Source organism: Condylura cristata, unplaced genomic scaffold, assembly GCF_000260355.1.
Source record: "Condylura cristata isolate star-nosed mole 26May11 unplaced genomic scaffold, ConCri1.0 scaffold00040, whole genome shotgun sequence".
Lineage (NCBI taxonomy): Eukaryota > Metazoa > Chordata > Mammalia > Eulipotyphla > Talpidae > Condylura > Condylura cristata.
In genome coordinates, this window is record NW_004567141.1 from 4,723,336 (window position 1) to 4,745,026 (window position 21,691).

A 21,691-nucleotide genomic window follows, 5' to 3' on the forward strand; every position below is an offset into this window, starting at 1 on the left:
TAAAATGTCTAAGAAGTAAAAGCCCAGGCATCAGTGAAGATGTAACATTGTTAATACTAAAAATTCATGTACTGGACAGATAAATACTTCCTACTCAGACACACATTCATGACAGAGACAACAGTGGCTAAGAAGCTTGAGATAGCACAGAATTCCCTTCATCACTTTTTTCCTGATGAATAGGCAATCTTAGAGTAAGTAGTAGGGAAAAGAAGAGGGTGGAGAGCACTTTATAAAGTCTTCCGCTCAGTCATAAACTAGTATTTATTGAGTACAATAAATATGTTTGGTAGGAAGTTAGCTCTTGTGGAGGTGGGTAGAGGAAAAGTCTCTGCCCTGAAGTAGCTCATTTAGAGTCCTATATGTGATCATGTAATGTATTTCAGGTCGCATTTCTACCACCTAGTTATTCTTGAGCTTTGTCTTCAGTTACTAAGCTATTTGGTAACGTTCCCCAGATTTCTTGGTCATCTTCAAGAAGAGTCTTGATGAAGGCTTCAACTATACCTTTGATCATCAGGATATCCTGAGAATCACCCTGCCTGGCCTCACCCACCTCAGGGTAAAAGAGGGTACAGGCATTTTCTTCAAAGCTCCTTCTTTTGGTGGCATCTGGAGCTGCAGAGGCAGTGGGAGGTGGAATGGGGGTCAGATCCCCGGAGACCGTTATTGGCAGCATTGTACAGCAATTCCTGAGAAACTGAAACAATTGAGAGAGAGATGGCTTAGCTCACTTAGCTTCTGAGCCATTTTTCATTTCCTGAAAGTAATGGAGGCCAGCAGCCTATTCTTAGGATTTAGACTGGAATAAAACTTCCTGAATGAAGAGTTTCATTTTTTATTTTTAAAGGTCTTTTTGAATTCCCTATTCATAAGAGTAGAGCTATTCTTAACAGTATTCCATACTTAAGGGGAATGAAATTATCACTGAGATAAAAGACTCTATAGGGCTTGGTAATCATCAGATGTAGATTCTTATCTCATTTAAAAACAGAGCTTATAGGAGCAGTAAGAGGATGAGGATACCCATAACCTAATGATGTAAAGCAAACAAGTTTAAGACAGGAAAATGATGATATAAACTCAAGCACAAAAGGTTAAACCTGTTAAAGATGTTCAAAAACAAAACTAGCCTAACAGCAGAAATCATATAAAATCTGGAAACACTATATCCAGTACTGCCAGAAACACTGTATTATAACTGCCATAGGTGATGGGAAGAACAAGATAATGCCTAGGTGATGGGAAGAAAAAGATTAGCATGTAACATTTCAAGAGAACAATTACCTGTTTCAAAACCTACAACAAAATGCAATGCATTTTGGAGTACGGAGTAAGGCATCCTGAGTTAGATTCCTGATAATGATGTAAATTAAAACTATAATATTTAAGCAAGTAAATGTTCAGTGTTGGTTTAAATAAGCACTCTTAATTCACATGGTTGTTGTGAATCACAAAAATTAGATAATATAGAAAAAATTAAAAGGTTACTATGTATTGTAAAATATAACACACAACATTTAAGTAGGCTCTTTGATTTTATCATGGACTTTTTAGGTTCTAAATCCTTAGTGATGTCCTAAAGAATAGACAACAACTTAATGTTTAAGATAAAAATGAAATAAGGGCAGGGACCTATGCACATTTAGGAACTTGGAATTAGTTTAGAATATTAAACATTTTCCAAGAACTACTAGTAAGATAAAAACCTCCAATTAAGAAGTACTAATGAAATTGGTACCTCCAAGTCTGGAAGGTAACTTGAAGGTTGGGTAAAGTTCCTATAAAGTTTGGGATCATGCTTGAATTACATCAATAATACAAAATGAGTAAGAACCAGAGGTGTCTGTCTGTTGAGCTGTATACCAAGGGAAAAATTAAGATTTCTGCTCCCCCCGCTTGGCTCTTTGAAATAAGTTTATTTCTTAAGGGAGTTCACTGCTTTGTTGCTATCTGCATGTGATGTTTATGTCTTAGAGATGGCAATTTTAGATCTGCCTGGAGGGATACCTGAAGATTCTCCACTGCTCACAGGACAAGAGATTTGTATGTATTCTGGCCTACAAAAACCTTATACTTCCTCAAATACACATGGACAACACATAACTTCAGATATTAGGACGTCCCCTTTATATCTCATTTCAACATAGTATAAAGCAGAATAATTAAATATGTCAGAAGTAAACAGAAATGGGAGTACCTCAATTCCTAAAACTACTCAACAGCAATACTATTGAGCCTCATCCTACAAATTAGAGCTTCAGAAATGTTGAAAATTCTACACACATAAATGAAGTAGAAATTATACACACACCAAAGAACTTAAAATTGGACTTCAGTATAACTATAGTGACCACTACATGTACATTAATTTTCTTCAGAAAAGTAGAGGTCTTCATGTGCAAAAAGGTAGCATCCGACTGACATAGAGGAAAACGGAAAGAAAAAAAGAAGAAATATATTAAAATGGGATAATATATTAAGGAGAATAAGAATTAAAAATAAACTTGGAAATGTGAGAGCCTTGAAAGTGGTTTTGATTGCATGATCTCTGAATTATCTTGGGCATCATATGAGCTTTTAAATATAAAGACAGGTTTGGGGAAAATATATTTATCAAATTAAATAAAAAGGAGTCACGATGGTACTTTTATAGCAAAACCGTAAGATGAAATCATGGATAAAAATGTCAGTAAGTTAAGAAAACAAAAAGAACATGACTAAATTACAAAGGGATAAGAATCCAGAAACCTTTATATAATACACGAAAATGAGTGGAGACCAAGAAAGAAACTGTTTTGAAGTTGATTTGTCACAAGAGATCTGAAATCATAGAAAGAACCAATAAAAATCTAATATTAAAAAAAAAGAAAAAGAAACACATATAAAGATGCCTGGGTGTGAGGGCAGAATCAAATCAGCAAAAATATCAGCAAAAAAATAGGTAAATCCCACTGATAATATTGTCTGTGGGAGAAGGGGAAAAAGTCACCAAGAAGAAAATAGCGGAATAAAGATCAAACCTATTTCATTCAGGCCCTAAGCATTCTATGCTAAAAAATATTATCTAATATAAATTAATATAACACAGTGAATAAAACCAACAGCTGAACAAAACGTGCATTTTAGTTTAACTAAATGTAATTTAATATAGTTTGTTACATTAAATATGGCATAAATTTTGGTCACACTATGTTAAGAGTTTAACACTAAAAACCTAATAGCTTGAACAGTCTGAATAAGAAGGCTGATTATTTCTAAAATTACAGAAAAACAGGTTTGGTATACTAGATTTGGTGATCATGGTATCTCCCGTGCCAGTAAATATAGTATGCTAGATCTAGAATGATACCATGGAGAAGTCAGTTCACAGATGATAGAAATGTGAATCAAAACTGGTTGTAGTAAAAATGGATACCAGAGTAAAAGAGTATGAACACAAAACACCAAACTATTTGTAAACCTCTGGTCAAGCACTTTTGTTCTCAGTTTCAAGTTCCAAATCCCTTACTACGGTTCACAGCTCATAAAGCCCATGACGCTTCTTTTGAACAAGCTTAATGCTGAGATAAAAGCTGGTTCCAGGATAAAAACAGCTGTTTCCAATTGTGGGAAATACATTTACTGAAAGCAATACATTTCATCTGGCTCACCAATTAAATGCACTATGAAAATGATGCAGAGCCAGCGCTAGTGATTTTTAAGCTAAAAAGTCTGTTTTTCTTTCTCTAATTAGGCTATTTCTCATAAGTCCCAAATCAGATTCTTCACTGAAATGGAATTCCTCTGGAAATTCCCATAAATGAAGTAACCACCACAGTCAATGCTCTTATTTCATTTCCACATGTTCACACTTCACTTATGGCTATAACTTACAACATGCTATAGATATTGTTAGATGAGAGAATTCTTATCAAATACTACATTCTTCAGTTAAAAAAAAACAAACAAAAGTCAAAACAAAATCCAGTATACTCTGCTTCAAACATTGTCTTTCCAGTGGATATATTTTTTCCAAAAAAGACGAGTTTAATTTATTCTTGGGGTATAAAACAGTCAACATAGTAATGTATTGTCTTTTTTTTTATAATCTGTAACCCGTAAATGCAAAATATGCTACTCATTTCCCCATTTTTGAAATAAGGTTACAGATTTTAGCATGTGCAGTTAGACATGAATCAAAAAATATTGAAAATCAGGAAGGAAATAAGTGTTTCAGGTCAGAAACTCAACTTTCTAGACCTATTTCATGGCTAACAGATTAAACAATTTTATTTGCATCAAACTGGTTTTATACTGTTAGTATAGTTGTTCCTCAAAAATATGGGTTTGGGGAAGAGTTGAGACTTGACCCACACCATTGAAAATATGAATATAACCTTTGACTCTTTCAATACTTAACTACTAATAACTTGTTGAACAGAAGGCTTACAGAGTAAGTTGATTAGCATATATATTTTATATGTTATATTTATTATATATCGCATTCTTATAATAAAGCTAGATAAATCATCAGGAAATACATTTACATTAAAAAAGATGTATTTATAATACTGTAGGTTTGTCATCTGTTTATAAAAATATCCACAAATAAGTAGATAAGGAAGTTAGAACCTATGTTCAAGAATCAACTGTTATCTAAAAGTACAGAAGAGGGCCCTCCCTGGTGGTGCAGCGGGTTAAAACACAGCACTGAGAAACTAAAGGCCACTTCAGCATGAGTTCGATCCCTGCCTGCAAGGTGACCACATGGCGTGGCAGACCTCTCCTGGCCCACCCGCTGCTCCCCTCAGCAGTGTACTTCGTCGATCTATCTGCCTGTTCTGCTCCCCACTGTCTCTGGTGAAGCCTCTCGCCACACCTGCACCTCTGGCCTGTACCCCAGTTCTATATGCACAAATAAATCTTTTAAAAAAAAAAAGTACCGGCCCTCCCTGGTGGCGCAGCGGGTTAAAGCACAGCACTGAGAATCTGAGGCCACTTCCGAATGAGTTCGATTCCCGCATGCCGCCTGCCCCGGAGGAGACCACATGGCGAGCCAGACCTCTCCTGACCCGCCCGCTGCTCCCCTCAGCAGTGTACTTCGTCGATCTATCTGCCTGTTCTGCTCCCCACTGTCTCTGGTGAAGCCTCTCGCCACACCTGCACCTCTGGCCTGTACCCCAGTTCTATATGCACAAATAAATCTTTAAAAAAAAAAAAAAGTACCGAAGAGAAAGTTAAAAACATTATGCTCATTTATTTTCCCTAAAATTTACAAACTTACATTAATTTCATAAACTACAATGTAAGTGATCAAAGCTTTCATTCCAACTAACACTTAGGAAAATCTAATCAATATAAAAAACAAAGAATTTTTTTCCTTATTAGTCATCAGTTTGAGATTGGTTTCACCTGACAATGTGTTTTTATTTTATTTTTAAAAGATTTAAGGGACTACGGTGATGGCACACGAGGTGAAAAAAAATGTACAAAATGATGTAAAAATAAACTATTATATTATTAAAAAAAAATATTTAGAGCCCTCCCTGGTGGCACAGCGGGTTAAAGCACAGCACAAGGAGGCTTACGCCACTTCCGCATGAGTTCCATCCTCGCCTGCCCTGGAGGAGATCCCATGGCGAGGCAGACCTCTCCTGACCCGCCCGCTGCTCCCCTCAGCAGTGTACTTCGTTGATCTGCCTGTTCTGCTCCCCACTGTTTCTGGTGATTCCTCCCACCCTGCACATCCCTGGCCTGTACCCCAGTTCTGTACGAATAAATAGATCATTAAAAATATGTATTTATGCATACAGAACTGCATACGCTGCTATGGGGAGCAGTTGGGGGATCAGGAGAGGTCTGCTATCCATGTGAGTCACCTCCCCAGCCTCTTGAGCCATGTGGGTCACCTCCCTACCCTCCTGAGCCATGTGGGTAGTTACCTCCCAGACCAGGGATCAAACTCATACTGAAGCACCTACGGTTAACTTTGCAGTGCTGTGCTCTAAACCCTTGCTCCACCAGGAAGGACCCCTATATTTGTTTTTAGAAAAAGTTATTGGGCCTCCCTGGTGGCACAAGGGTTTAAGTCTCAGCACAATGAAGCTATCTGCAACACAAGACCCCTAAGATCCCTTGTCTGGGGGCTGGCCCACCTCTCCTGTCTCGCCCCATGTTCCTCTCAGCAGTTTATCTCAGTGGATCTCCCTGTTCTAACTCCCCACTGTCTATGGTGAATCATCTCATCCCCCACACCTCTGCCCTGCACCACAGTTCTTGTATGCATAAATAAATACATCTTTTAAAAAAAAGAAAGAAGTTATTTTAGAATAATTTTAGATTTACAGACAAGTTCCAAAGACTGTATAGCGTGAATTCTTGAATTCTTTATCCAACTTCTAATGTTAATTTTACATAGCTATGGTAACATTTGTTCAAACCATCAAATTAACATGGGTATAAAGCTTCCATTTTTGTCCTTTTTATATTCCAGGGTCCAATCTAGGCTATCACATTGTTTATTTAGTTGTACTGTTTCCCTGATTTCTCTTCTATGACAGCTTATCGTGCTTTTGTTTTTTTCAGGTCTTTGATATTTCTGGGGAGTATTTAACAAACTTGTTTGTTTTTTAAGTAGGCTGGGTTTATGGTTTTTTAGAAAGAATCCACTGGAATCAAGGTTTTTTTCTAACCACATTACATCAGAGTCTGTGTTATGATTTGTCACTGTAAGGTGCTTCTGGTTAAGACGCTATCTGCTGGGTTTCTCTGTTGTAAAATTACTATTTTTTCCCTTTCTCTATTTTTTTTGTAAGTAGATGACCAAGTTCAGCCCATAGTCAAGGGAATTAAACTCCACTCCTTGAAGGGATAATTTACAAATATTGTAGAATTTTCTTTTTTAAGATTTACTTATTTATGCATATAGAACTGGGGTACAGGCAGAGGTGCAGGGGTGGTGAAAGGATTCACCAGAGACAGAGTGGGGAGCAAAAGTGGCAGACTGATGAAGTACACTGTTGAGAGGAGCAGCAAGAGACAGGAGAGGTCTGCCCCACCATCCCACTGGTGCTGAAAGTGGCTGTGGCTAGTTTTACAGTGCTGTGTTTTAACCAGCTTCACCACCAGGGAGGGTCTATTGTGGAATTCTTATGCAAAAAAAAGATTTGTAACCATAATCTTTAGGTTATAACCCAATACTATTTTGTTGCCTAAACCATTTCAACTTTTGCCTTTGGTAACTGTTCTAGGTTCTACCTTGAATCTTACTGACAAGTTTGTAACTAGTTTTTTGTACATTTGATTAGGATACCAATTAATGTCTAATGCTTCCACAAGTTACGTATGGGAAAAAATGCCAAAGAAGGCATGAGGACAATTTGAAAAAACATTAAGCCTAATTATGTTCTTTTTAAAATTTAAGAAGTATGTCTATCTCTTCTCTGCTCCCCAAAATGCACTGTGAATATCTCAATTTTTGAGTTATAAGTATTTATAAAAAGTCTGTATTTTCCTAACAAAGAAAACACACACACACACACACACACACACACAGTCTGTATTTCTCCAATAGATAGTAATTCCAAAGTAACTGCTAATAAAGATATAGAGAACACCAAATACATAAACTTTAGCTTAAGCAAAAAATTCTTTCAAAGTGATCAAATTAAAAGATAGTCAATATTTTACTTAGTATCCTTTTGTTATTTTTCTTAACTAAAAATCCTTCTAACTGATTTTAAGGTGATATGAGCAAAATTTCCTGCCAACTTGAAAGAAGTTCCAGTAGAGGGCCTCCCTGATGGCAGAAGGTTTAAATTCTCAGCTCTATCAAACTATAGCCAGCCATTGCAGCAGGAGTTCAATCCCTCTCTGGCCAGGGACCTGACCCACATGGTGTTGCAGACCTCTCCTGTCTTGGCCTACTGCTCCCCTGTTCCACTACTCAATCTGTCTTTGGTGAATCCTCTTACCCCCACCCCAAACCTCTGGCCTACACCCCAGTTCTTGTATTCATAAATAAATAAGTCTTAAAAAAAAAGTTCCATTAAAGTTTCCATATCAAGTCACATTTTTACACAAATACCAAGAGTAATTATGAAGATGGATGATTCCAAGATAAAGACAATTAACAAAGGAATTTAGACTTGATGTTGTAAGTAACATTGTCTCTGATTCCTGGCAGACTTTCAAAAACTGTTGGAATTTCCTGAGTAATAGGATCATGTGTATTACCCTCCAAAATTGACTTAAGGTGGACATACTGATAGCTGCAGGATGAGAGCTGGTCACTATAAAGAAATACAGGATTAGAGGGTTGAGACACTGGTTCACTTAAATCTATAATGAGGTTGGGGGTGAGTTTGCACAATAAGAGGGTGGTCCCCAGGAAAAGAGGTGGTTCCAGGCTTCCTGCCCCACCCAAGGGCTGAACAGGGAGGAAGAGAAGCTGGAGAGGAGATGGAGAAGAAGAAAAGATGGAGAGCCAGAAGGAGACCTGGAGGCACATGGAGCTGAGAGATAGAAGCAGCTCTACTTGCTTTTTTGATTCTGGACTGGTTAGAACAGATGTGGGTGAGAGACCCGTGAGATGGTTAACAATGGCCACACAACCAGGGAGGCCCTACATCTCAATTTCTGATATGAATCCTTTATTAAAAATTATAATTGGGCCCCCCTGGTGGAACAGGCGCTAAAGTCAGCGATATGAAGCTATCACGTCACTGCAGCATGACAATCCCTGGCCATGGAGCTGACTCACATGGCACAGCAGACTTCTCTTGTTTCACCCACTGCTCCCCTCAGCAGTGTTATTTCAGTAGATCTGCCTGTTCGGCTCACCCCTCACATATCTGGCCTACACCCCAGTTCTTGTATGTATAAATTAATAAATCTTTAAAAAAAAAACCAAGCGTCTTTTTTTTTTTCCCCTTCACATGTATCATTATACATGTGAACCCATGTAACCCATTATAATGAATAGGTTGGAGCAGCTCAGGATCCTTTACATTGTTTCTCACAAACTGCTTCTTTGGGTATAATGGGCTGGCATTTCAATTGAACACAAGTACCTTTTCTTTAGCTTCCTTTTTTTTCTAATCATTTTCTTTATGGTGTTTGATGGAGCTATGTCCATTCTTAGAATGTTTGATATGCTCAACAGAAACACTAATTCCTTTCACAAGAATCTTAACCTTTGTTTATTTACAATAATACCAGTTGAATGCTGAGTAATATTATAGTCTTCCAGTTTTGCCATAGTAACATTTATGGGACACTCCTTTTTGAATAGTGCCTGTTTCCTTTATGTCTATAATATTAGTTTCCTGGTAGAGATCTGTGTATGTGGCCAAAAAAACAAAAAACCAAACAACTCCATGTTTTCTGAAAGGCCTAAAGAACATACAGCAGATGCCTCTCCTCTTTCTCTCTGTGGTGGTCATTTTGGCAACTTACCAGAAGATGGTGGTTCCCCACTTCCTTTCAGAAAGTTCTTTCTTAAGGCAGATTTTTTTGTTAGATGTCCTTGTTACCTCATTAGTGAGGACCTTGTAACCAGGTTAACAATCATCCTTTACCCATAATTCCTAGAAATGGCCTCTTGGCCAAGAGGAAATTTCCTGGTTGACTTTAATGTCCCTATAGGTACATTCAAACTCTAACCTATCACATCACCTCTCATTCACCCCAGTTTTCCCCCACCTGCTACAAGTTTCTTCTCAGAATTCTTAAGTTAGGTAACCCAAACTACAGCGTACTCTGGGGCCAGATATACTACTTGGTTGGGTAGCTTGACTGAATTGGGCCGGACACATAACACACAACAGGAAACTGTAAGGATTGAGGCAAACTGAAGAATGCATGTCCCAATTAAAGGGGGAAGGACTGCCATTATTGAGCCCTAGTCACTAAAGCTTGCCAGGAAATGTGGACTAACTGTTGCCAGATGTTCTGATTTTTCTAAAAAGAGTCATAATTCTTTTTATGTGAATATCCTCATAACAACTTTCTTAAAACTATGGGGATCATCAGTCATACAAATCAAAGGGTGATGGCTTTTAACAACTACTTTATATAGTACAGCTGTCCAAGGTTAATTTTTTTCTCACTGTACATTTTCTTAACAGGGAAGTATCATTCTCATGATTAACTGATAGATGTTTAATATAAGCATGTTCTGTCTTGTTATAGTGGAGATCTGGATAATATGGAAATTGTACAAACCATATATGATTTTTCTTATTTAAAAAAAATTTTATTTCATACTTGTTCAAAGAACATTATTAATGTTTTAAAGCGCAAAGTTAACAGTTAAACAGAGTACATTAAACCAAGCTAAATGCAATAAACCAAAGAACAATACAATTCTGTTAAGACATCAATTCATCACAAATTCTTCCTCTTGGCTCCAACTGATCAAATACTTTACTAAAACACTGCTTATAGTGTGGTTTCCCACAATTTGCCATGCAAAAGAAACAAATTAGAACAAAATGGAGAACAGTTATACCTGATAGCAGATCATTTACCTGTCAATGCTATACTTCCAAGTCTATAATTACCTGAGCGGTTTCACCCATTCTTTATATTTTCCTCTATCAAGTTACATTCACCTTTTTCTAAAAAGTTTTATTGTAGTATGCATTTATTAAACAATTTAATATGGCTTTTAACTATCTCCAAGATTTTCCTTGATGCTCTGGTTATAAAACTGGGTTTTGAGAATGTGCTGCCATCTCTTCTTAGAAGTCCTTTTACATTTTTATTTTATTATTTTAGTCCTCTTATTTTTTAATGACTGATATTACTGATAAAAGCTCAAAAGAAATAGCCATCTTTGGAACAAACATATCTAGGACTAGATATCCAGCTACTTAACTCAGCATCTCCACATGAATGCTTAAAGGGTATCTCAGTTTACACTTACACACACACACACACACATACACACACGCGCGCGCGCGCTCTCTACAATCTGCTCCGCTTTCAATTCAGTTAATGGCAATACCAATCTCCCAAAAATTAACACAGAAATCTGTCACTACCCTGGTCTAATGTATCCTATCACTGCAATTGGTTACTAAATGGTTTCCCTATAACTATTAGCCTGCTTCTACTCAGTGCTCTCACACTTGAGTCAGAATCTTTAAAAAATGCAAATCTAAAATCAACACTTCTTTGTTCTTATTACAAAATCGAAAATCATTAACATGTGGTCTGGCATTTTTCTTTCACAACTCCATCAACATTCTTTTCTGTGTTCATTCCATTGCCTAACACTATGAACCACCTTTTTGTCCCTCTAGTTTTTCTAACAACTAAACTCTTCCTGATCAGGATCATCAAAAAGTACTCTTTACTCAAAACCTTAGTTTGAGAAGCTGATGGATTCTTATCCTTCAAATTTCAACTTCAGGCCATAAGTAAATAATTATCTAAACAGATGACCAACTCCCTTTAATTATCTACTCTAATAGTATTTTATTCCACTATGTCATTTTTATATGCTTACCACATTTCCTTAGCGAAACTGAAAGTTAGTGAGGCCAGACATTGTTTTATGCTAGTGACTAGACTAGTGCTAAGATTTTAAGATTTAGAAACTAAATGAATAAATGATTAGCAAATGAATAAATGACATGAATTCTGTTTACCCATCAAACTACTGCTCATCTTTTAGGTAACAATACAGTCACTTGCTCAGGGAAGTCTTGCAGAGTTTGTTAACCTATTTCATGCTCTCATGAAACCCTGTACTTTACTTTTTCATACCCTTTACAATGGCCATAATAAATGTAATTTTTGGGGTATATTATCCAGCTCTTCTACTATATAGTTGCACAAAATGTGTCTTACTCCCTACTGGATAAAGCACAATGTTTGAGAAGTATTCGATAAATTGTTAAGTATTTGCTCAAAATTTGTTAAATGAACCTAATTAAAGTTTAGAATCATATTTCTCTTTATTACACTGTTAAAAACTAAAGAATCAGGGCCCTCCCTGGTGGCGAATTGGGTTAAAAGTGCAGTACAACAAAGCTAGCCACAGCTACTTTAGTACAAGTTCGATCCCCAGACAGGGAAGTGATCCACATGGTGCAGCAGACTTCTGTCTTACCCACTGCTCCCCTCAGCAGTGTACTTCGTCAGTCTGCCTTTTTTTTTTTTTTTTTTTTAAAAAGATTTATTTATTTGTGCATACAGAACTGGGGTACAGGCCAGAGGCTCAGGGGTGGTGAGAGGCTTCACCAGAGACAGAGCAGGGAATAGAACAGGCAGATCGACAAAGAAGTACACTGCTGAGGGGAGCAGCGGGCGGGTCAGGAGAGGTCTGCCGCCCCATGTGGTCACCTCCGGGGCAGGCGGGAATTGAACTCATGCAGAAGTGGCTTAAGCTTCTTAGTGCAGTGTTTTAACTCGCTGCGCCACCAGGGAGGGCCCAGTCTGCCTATTTTATTCCCCACTCCAGCTCTGGTGAATCCTCTCACCGTCCCTGCATCTTTGGCCTGTACCCCAGTTCTATATAAATAAATAAATCTTAAAAAACAAAAACAAAACAGAAAACTAAAGAATGCTCAGCTGCTCCACCAAGACAGCTTTGTTTTTCAGAAATTCATGGATAATGAAAACCAAGAATAGAAAGTCATTTTTGAAAAAAGTCTGCATCCCTCTAATTCATCATTTTTAAAAATCTTTTGAGAAAACAATAATACCAATTAAGATATGTGGGCTTACTATGAACAAATCACTTTCTAAACATTGTAAACTCATTTACTTTTTTGCAATAACCCTACAATCCCATTTTATAGGAAGGAATACTGAAGTTTAAAGAGTCTACTTGGAGAATACGATGAAGTGTATGGAACTCCACCTGAAAAAGCGCAGAAGCACACATACACATAATTTTATTTACAATATCAGAGGATTGATGGACTTTTTTTTTTTTTTTAAAGATTCATTTATTTATGCATACAGAACTGGAGTACAGGCCAAAAGTGCAGGGGTGGTGAGAGGCTTCACCAGAGTCAGAGCAAGGAGCAGAACAGACAGATCAACGAAGGACACTGCTGAAGGTAACAGTGGGTGAGACAGGAGAGGTCTGCCGTGCTATGGCCATGTGGATCACTTCTGGGGCCGGGGATGGAACGTGCACTGAAACGACTATGGCTAGCTTGCAGTGCTGCATCCTAATCCGTTGTACCATCAGGCAGGGCTGGTTTTATGGATTTCTAAGAGTTAATTTACAAACCGTTAAGGTTGAGATCTCTGATAAATCTCCAGACTGGAAAGATATCTTCTATATGAATGGTAATGGTTCCTCTTTCTTATTTTGTGTTTTTATGTTCTTAAAAAATACTGTCTAGAGGTTATGAATACATTATTTAGATATGTTTCATGCCATCTGTGTTCAATTGAAGCATCTTTTATGAAGCTATCTACAGATACTCTAGCAAAATGAAACTGTTTCTGATATTTCCAGTTTATGAAATTGCTAATTTTGTGTGCTTAGATTTTTACTACAACATACAGTTAAAGTATTTTTCCTGTAACATAGAAGCATTAAAATTTTTGAATTAGTGTATATTAAACAGTCCTGCAAATCTACTAACAAGAGACCTATGAGCCATTTCTCACTAAAAAAAACTGTCATGGCCTTTTTGTATAAATTACTTTGTAACTTTGTAAATTGTGTTATTTGATAATGATCTCAAAATACAATATTAACACAAAGGCATGCCTTATCTTCTCACATCTTTTGAAAACAAAAGCTTTGAAAATAACATTTCAAAGTTCATAAAAACATTTATAAACAATGTTTATTAGAACATTTATAAAAACAAAAACACAGATCTATTGAAAGTTCATACACATATATTAGGCAACCTGTGGGTAAAATCATCTGTTTCTCTTAATACAAGTAACAGGCAGCAAAATAATCCTCTTACCTGTTAAGGTCTGTACTGCCCTTTCACCGGAAGGCAGTGTCTCCTTTCTGTGAGGCCGATTTAGTGAAACATCCTGTGCAGAAAAGAGTCCGGGGCTTTCAGTTAACTTCTTCCGGCCACTGGAATTAGGATTTGAAACTCTGCAGCTGCCTATTGCACTTGTGAAAAGATTTGTATGTTCATCACTGCTGGCTGGATCAGAGCTGGGAGTGAATCCCCCAAGGGACAAACTCGGAGAAGTTTCTGAACAGTCAATCTGTAAAGGTGTCTGCAATCCCAAGGTCAGTGGACTAGATTCTGAAGGCTCTCGGTGGACCCACTGTTCTTCTCTGTTTATTAAGCTTTTTGATGGAGAGAGATGAGGGCAGGACATATGACATCGGTGCTTTTCCTTATGCTTATATCGTTCTCCAACAGCATCTTTTCCAAATCGATAGCGCTTCAAAGACTCCAGCACAGATCTGGAAGAGCCAGTGTCCATGGAAACCTGGGGCTGCTCAGAAGAACGGTGTTCTCTGTGTTTGTGACGATGTCTGTGCTTGTGCTCAACCATCCAACCATAGGCCATCTCAGGAGGGACACTAGGATAAGTACTCATGGAAAGAAGAGGAGTCCTGCTGGTTGTAAGGAAGGCCTCCTGTCGAAGTAGCTTATGTTTTTTCTTATGGTATTTGGTGGGATTGAGAAGTAAATGACCGGCATGCATGTAGGAAGGAGGTGGGAGTGGAGTGGTAAAAGAAGGAGACGGAGGAGGTGGATAGAGAGTAGGGGGATACCTTCCATAGTAACCTAATCCTATGGGAGTGGCTGTAAGGGGTGAGGGAGAGTAAGGCATGCCATAAGAGGGATAGAATCCAGTACTGGAAAGAGGAAAACTAAGGCTATGCATAAAAGGCATTTCAGCCATTGCCTCCCTCATCTTAGGGGGTCTCCCTCTCTTCTTTTTTAAGTCAGGCTTTCTAATGTAGTGCAAAGGGTCTAAAGGAAAAGAAGGATGTGTATAGAAACTATTAAAGTTGATTCGAAAAATAGTTGGCAGAAGGTCTCGAGGGATAAAATGATGACTTCGATGTGTGATTCGAATTTCACTCAGACGACTTATTAATTCCTCCAGATCTGCAATAAAGTCTGGATCCTGTCTATTTCTCAGTTGGGGGTATTTCTTTTTCCGTTTTCGTTTCTGCCTTTTCATCTTGTCATAGCTGAGGTAATCATGATTTCTGCGCTTACATTTATGTTTATGTTTTTCTTTCAGACTGTTTAAAACTGTGGAGGTTTCAGGGGGAATCAGAGAAACATGCTCAAAAGAATGTCTCCTCTTTTTTTGCCCACAAAATTTCTCTGCTCTGTCTGATGTGCTGTTATTATCTGTTCCAATTCCACTATCACTGGGAATAGTCTCATCACTATGAGACTCACTAATGGGAGAAGGAGTAGCTTCTTTCAGAGATGTGAGTTCACTCAAGTGTGAAGGAGAATTTGGCAACAAAGTAGGAGGAGATAATCGTCTCCTCCCCTTTGAAGCCTTCTTCATTGCAAGAGTCTGAATCATACTGCCCTGTCTGGAGTGCAAGTGCAAATATGGCACTGAACTGGGTTCAACAAAGCCTGCATCACTACTTACAGGGCTCTGACCCCCACTAGTCCCAGAAGACTGAGAGCAAATAGGTGATGGGAGAATCTCAGAACTGCTAGCAGATGAAGGCAATAAAGGGGGAAGGATTTGTCCTAATGCTGATCCAGCTGCCTGTTGAGCTGTTTGCTCAAGAACAGCAAGGCTAGTAGGGCTACCAGAAAGAATGCCGTTTAAGACCGTTTTTGGTTTTCGACCCCTCCTCTTTCCTATATATATGGTTCCTTTCTTGCTGACATTTATTTGTTGACCCAATTTAGAGCCAAAAGTGGCAGCAAGACTTGACACTGTATTATGGAGTTTGGATTGCACTTTCCCTTTATTACTTGATTCTACTGAGCTTGAAAGAATCTGATTCAACAGTTTCTTTCTTTTTAAAGTCTTCATTTTATTGATTTTGCGGATAATTGTTTTCATTAATTGTCCATTATTTCTCTTGGTAATTTTTTTGTCTGGTTCCATTTCAAGGTCACTCATACTACAGATAGTTGGCCTATGACTGTCATCTAGGTCATCAGGATCCTGAAGTTGATCCTCACTCTCAAAGAAATCACTGCCACTTCTATGGTTGTCACTTTCAGATTCTATTTTGCTTGGACTTTCAGTGGCAACAAATGGAGCCACTGACAGCACAGGTGGCTTCATCTTGACTGGTGACCTCATTTGCCTCTTAGGCCTGCCTCTCTTTTTCGGAAAAGGAGACACAGATAAACTCTGTTTGAAGGAAGGAATTTCAATTTCTGGCTGTAAAATTGGGGGTTCTTGTTCTTCTTTAGACTGCAGGGAAAAAACTTTAGAGGCAGGGATTTTCAAAGTCCTTTTAGGTGGACCTTCCAGTTGAGGCATCTCCTTAGATTTAGGCCTTCCTCTTTTGGGTTTATAAATATCAGACAAAAGATCACTAGAGACACACATACTAGAGGACAGTTTGTGAGTGGCAAAAGACTTATGAGATGGTTTTTCACTATCAGTTAAGAGAGCAAGAGATGGAGTTGTAGATTTGCTCAACTTTGGCAATCGGCGTTTAAGGAACTCATGATCTACAAATGAAGATGGTCCAATATTTTTCATAAACTTGGCCTGCTCAGAATTACTATTTGACAGAGAACTACATGAGACATTTTTAAAAAGCTCTGATCTTTCTAATTCTAGCCCTTTTGGAGACCGGCATGTGCTTCTTGCCACCACTTTAGTCCACCGAGGTTTCCTTCCTTTCCTTTTTTTTAGTGGCTTGGACTGCAAACTAGTGCTTAGGCTCTCAGCAACTTGGCAGTGTTTGTCTGATGCAGTAACTGCACCGATTTTTAGAAAGGGCTTGTTGCTAAATAAACTAGTGAAGTTAACAACAGAAGGGGTAATTGTATGAATACTGGATTCTGAAGTCAAATTTGGCTTTTTTCCCAGGGAAGAGCTTATTCTTGAAATATCAATATGTGTTGTTTTTGTATCATTTAGTTCTTTATCAATCCCTTTACATTCAATATTCATGCTGTGACCCAAAGACCTATGACCAATGTTCAAGTGAGTATTTTCAGAAGAAAACTGGTTCTTCCCAACAGATTCAGAAATTTCTTCCATTAGTTCTGCAGTGGGACTTAAAATTAATGGATTAACAGTCAACTGTGAAGAATTTTCAGGAGGACTTCTGGTTAAAGGATTAACAGACACAGTAGGTGATGGGGAAGGAAGAGTGCTTTCTCCTACTGCACTAAAAGGGGACTTAGCTGTGGATACATCTGAAGCACCTCCCATTTGAAAGTCCGGAGAAGTGCAATATACAGGAGGTTGCTTTTCATGCTTTGACGGTTCGTAAGACCCCCTTTCATTGGATGAGAAACTGTCTTGCTGAATACATGCAACTTCATTAAACATTTCTTTCTCCAAATTAATGATTTCTTTTCGAACAGAATATTTTTCCAATATGCTCTCTTTACTCTGCCGTAAAATATTCTTCTCAAAAGTTTTGCTGGCGGCATTGTCTTTCATGGATTCAGAAAGTTCCTGACTTTCATGACCACTAATGTTTGTACTACAAGAAGCCTTCAACGGTTCCTGAGTAGGGAGCAGTGCTTCAGCTTTAAGGTTTATGGCATCTTTACTGACTAGTCCCGCTAAAGGACAACTCACTAGTTTCTTTCCAATATCCTTATTAATCAACCCCATTGTTGAATTTGTTACAATCTTTTTTGCACAGTCCTTGGCTACCAGGCCAACAGTAGAACCCAATTTCTTTCCCAAGTCTTTATTAACCAATCCAACTACGGTGCCAAGTCCTAACTTCTTTCCAGATTCCTTATTTACTAAACCTGGAACAATACCGATTCCTAGCTTCTTTCCTGAATCCTTGCTCAGCAGTCCTACTGTAGTGATAGTCCCTGGCTTTTTGCCTAAGTCTTTATTAATGAATACCGCTGTAGTGCCAGTTCCTAGTTTTTTCACAGAGTCTTTATTGACCAACCCTACTGTTGCATTAAACATTGGCTTTTTCCCAGGATCTTTAGTTACCAATCCAACTGCTGTGCTGATAGATGGTTTTTTAATTAAGTCCTTATGTATAATTCCTGCTACAGAGCCAACACCTGCTTTCCTGATCAAATCCTTGCTAACTATTCCGGCAGTAGTGCCAGTTCCTAACTTCTTTGATTTTGTCTTGGAAGACTTGGAGGGAGGACAAGTTGCAATGAGCTGTGCCAACTTTTCTGTTACACTTGTTCCTCCATTAAGTAATGCTCTCTCCTTTAAATCGGGATCCCGGCTACCAATAAGAGTAGATGATGCTGCATTAATGTAATCTGCCATTTCTGGGTGTATTGGAGAAAGTTTCTTAGACAAATGATGGTTTTCTCCCTGTGAGTGAAGATGGATGCTTTCTTCAGATTGGCATTCAATGGCTGCAACATCACCTGCTTTCTTATACAGCTTTGAAGGGTCCTAAAATTTGAATAAGAAAAGGATTTCAGAGAGAGTAAAGCTTTTACCACCTTCAGCAAAACATAGCAATTGAACAAACTAATTGATCATATACCAGATAAAAAAACAGGCAATAGTGCTCTAAAAACAAAACCTAATTCTATTACATCATGTCAGTAGATTAGTTCTTCTACTGTTGTATTAGAAACTTTTAAGATGTTTTTCAACAATACAAACTACATTGCTGGGTATTTCACTGATATGACCTTGTTTTCAAAAGGTTACTTCCAGTTGTATACATTCGTTATTTTAATGATTTATTTATTTATGCATACAGAACAGGGGTACAGGTCAGAGTTGCAGGAGTGCCTGAGAGGATTCAACAGAGACAGAATGGGGAGCAGAACAGGCAGACTGACAAAGTACACTGCAGAGGGGAGCAGTGGGTGAGAGACAGGAAAGGTTTGCTATGCCACGTAGGTCACCTCCATGGCTGGAGATTGAACTTGTGCTGAAGTGGCTGCAGCTAGCTTTGCAGTGCTTTTAACAGCTTGAGCCACCAGGGAGGGCCCTCAACTTACTTTAGACAAGTTATACATTAGCACATGAATGTAATATTTTTCAAAGTGAAATCCTGCAAGTATTATCTCATGGTCTTTTAAAACAATGGTTCATTGTCTACCTCTTTCACTGATGTCAATGATTTGAAACCAATATGGGGGCCCGCCCTGGTGGCCCAATGAGTTAAAGCATAGCACTACGATGCTAGCTGAAGCTAACCACAGCCACGTCAGCACAAGTGTGATCCCAGCCAGGGAGGTGACCCACATGGTATGGCAGGCAACTCCTGTATCCCCTGCTGCACCCATCAGCAGTGTACTTCGCCCATCTGCCTCTTCTGCTCCCTGCTCTGTCTCTGGTGAATCCACTTACCACCCCAGCACCTCTAGCCGGTACCCCATTTCTCTATGCATAAATAAAATCTTAAAAAGGGAAAGAAAAGAAAAGAAAACCACCACGAGTCAATTCCTGACTGCTTTCTCATTTATAGCTATAGTATTAAGTGAACAATGAAGTTTTCTCAATGTGGGAAAAATAGAGAAGATAATAAAGTACATTCAAATTTTCATTAGATTTTGTCTTCAAATAAAATTCAAGAGTTGGAAGTAGTTTTTAAGGCGTTCATATAAATTGTTATCTAAGACATGAATCATTACTATATACTTTACAAATGAATCATTATATCACTCAACAGACTTCTTTATCTTTGGATAACAGAGTTATTTTTGTTTTCATGTTACAGCAGATCTTTTTTAATTGAAGAAAAATTGACAGTTTTTAACTCTGATATACAAATGAAACTCTTCAACCAATGTGAAGACATGTGCTTTGTGGATAGAAACATGTAAAATGACAATTTTCCCTAAGCAAGTTCATAAATTTAATGTGATCCCAATAAAAATACTACCAACATTTCTTGCAGGCATAAGGAAAATTTGAATAGTCATTGCTAGATATAAAAGTATCTAGCAAAATCTAAAAACTGGTAAAGCTAGGGGATTACCACACTAAGTACTATTTTGTAGAGTTTTATCACCAAATCAACGTAAAACTGATTCATGAAAAGAAAAAGGAAACAACTCAAGCATATGTGAATATGTACTATATGCAAATGGAGTAATACCTACAGAATGGAAACTGGTATTTAGAAAAATTCCATGTGTCCTTAATTACAACTATGACCAAAAAAGTCCCCTTTTTAGGATCTGTTGCATGTATGCTGGCAAAAGTACATCTGCAGAAAGCTGTTTTTTTAGCCCCTTAAATATCCAATCTGACCCTGAAATAACCCAAATAATTACCTACAGGGGAATGAGTAAACCAAAACATATCTGTACACTGGAGTATTGCTATGAAAATCTTTAAAAAGAGAGAGATAAAGGAGGTCATCAAATAATGTCTTTTCATTATAACATTAATCATTAATGAGGGGGGAAAATTCAACTCCCAACTGCAGTCACTTCCTGTGTGGTTTTGCACATTCTCAGCCCATGCCTATATGGAAGGATCTTTTGCAGGTACTCCAGTTTCCTCCCATATCCAAAAGATACGCATGTCCAGTTAACTGGCATTTCTAAATTAGTCTCACAGTGCCCTACCTACAAAAGAATGATGTCTTGCCCAGTGCTGGTTTCACCTTGTATTCTGAGTTGCCAAGACAAATACACTTTAGTCACCTGCATACTGAACTTGAAAAAGTTGGAAAATGAATGAACACCAAAAAAAACAGCTTAATATTAAAAATACTGGGTATTTTAGGAGTTTGGTGATATTTCTGTGATCAGAAATACACCTAGGAATTGAATTTCATTTCTATCAATTAGCTACGGTAAAAAATGTTTGTTACACACTATTTTGTAAAGTTGATATTTCCAAGAACCTACTGATAACCATATCAAAATCCTGCTCTGGAATGATCTTCAAGTTATATTGTTAAATAAAAAAATAAAAATTAAGAATAGCAGCTACAATATGCCACATTTTTGTGTAACTAGAGAGGAATGGAGAAGTATGAATACACAATAAACCAAAAAGTTATTAAAATAATGACCTATGCAGAAAGAATCAGATCTAGAAGTTAAATATTTAGGCCATCTATTTTATGACTATGATTTTGCAGTAAGTATTTCATAAATTTAAGAAACAAAACTCTACCATAAAGAAAAATATTCCAATTCCTTTGAAAACAAATGAATACCTAACTAATATGGAAAATAATTATTTTCAATTATTTTAAACACAGTAATCTATATATTATGAAGACAAAAGAATGTCCATAAAAAAGCTTAAATCCAGTAAGCATTGTATTAATGGTTACAATAGCTAGCTAACTAGATGACAGCCAGATACAACAGAAGTTATTATGTGAACATATTGTACAAATAAAATTTTGGGTAAAAATACATTATAAAAATCAAAGAAGTGAAAACTCTTATTTTAACTTTGAATTAGAAATATATGATCATTAAAACATACACATGATTTTACCACCTACTTCTATCCAATGAAATTACTAAAATAATGAAAACCCAGTATCAATCAATGAACACACCTAACATTCAAGACTGTGACATCTAACACTCAAGACTGTGGCCTTATGCAAGCAGCATTTGCATTAAAACAAACCAGGATTTTTGTAAAATGAATCATTCCCAAGTAC

The 21,691-nt window shown here is 37.5% G+C and overlaps 1 protein-coding gene across 1 annotated transcript in view; it reads right to left on the minus strand.

Moving 5' to 3' along the window:
• The window catches only part of ASH1L (ash1 (absent, small, or homeotic)-like (Drosophila)), a 170,983-nt gene that overhangs the window by 90,697 nt on the left and 58,595 nt on the right, over positions 1–21,691 (minus strand). The window contains exon 4 of the mRNA XM_004693822.2: positions 13,929–18,492. Within this exon, the coding sequence (XP_004693879.1) occupies positions 13,929–18,492 (4,564 nt within the window). The remainder of the gene's footprint in view (positions 1–13,928; positions 18,493–21,691) is intronic.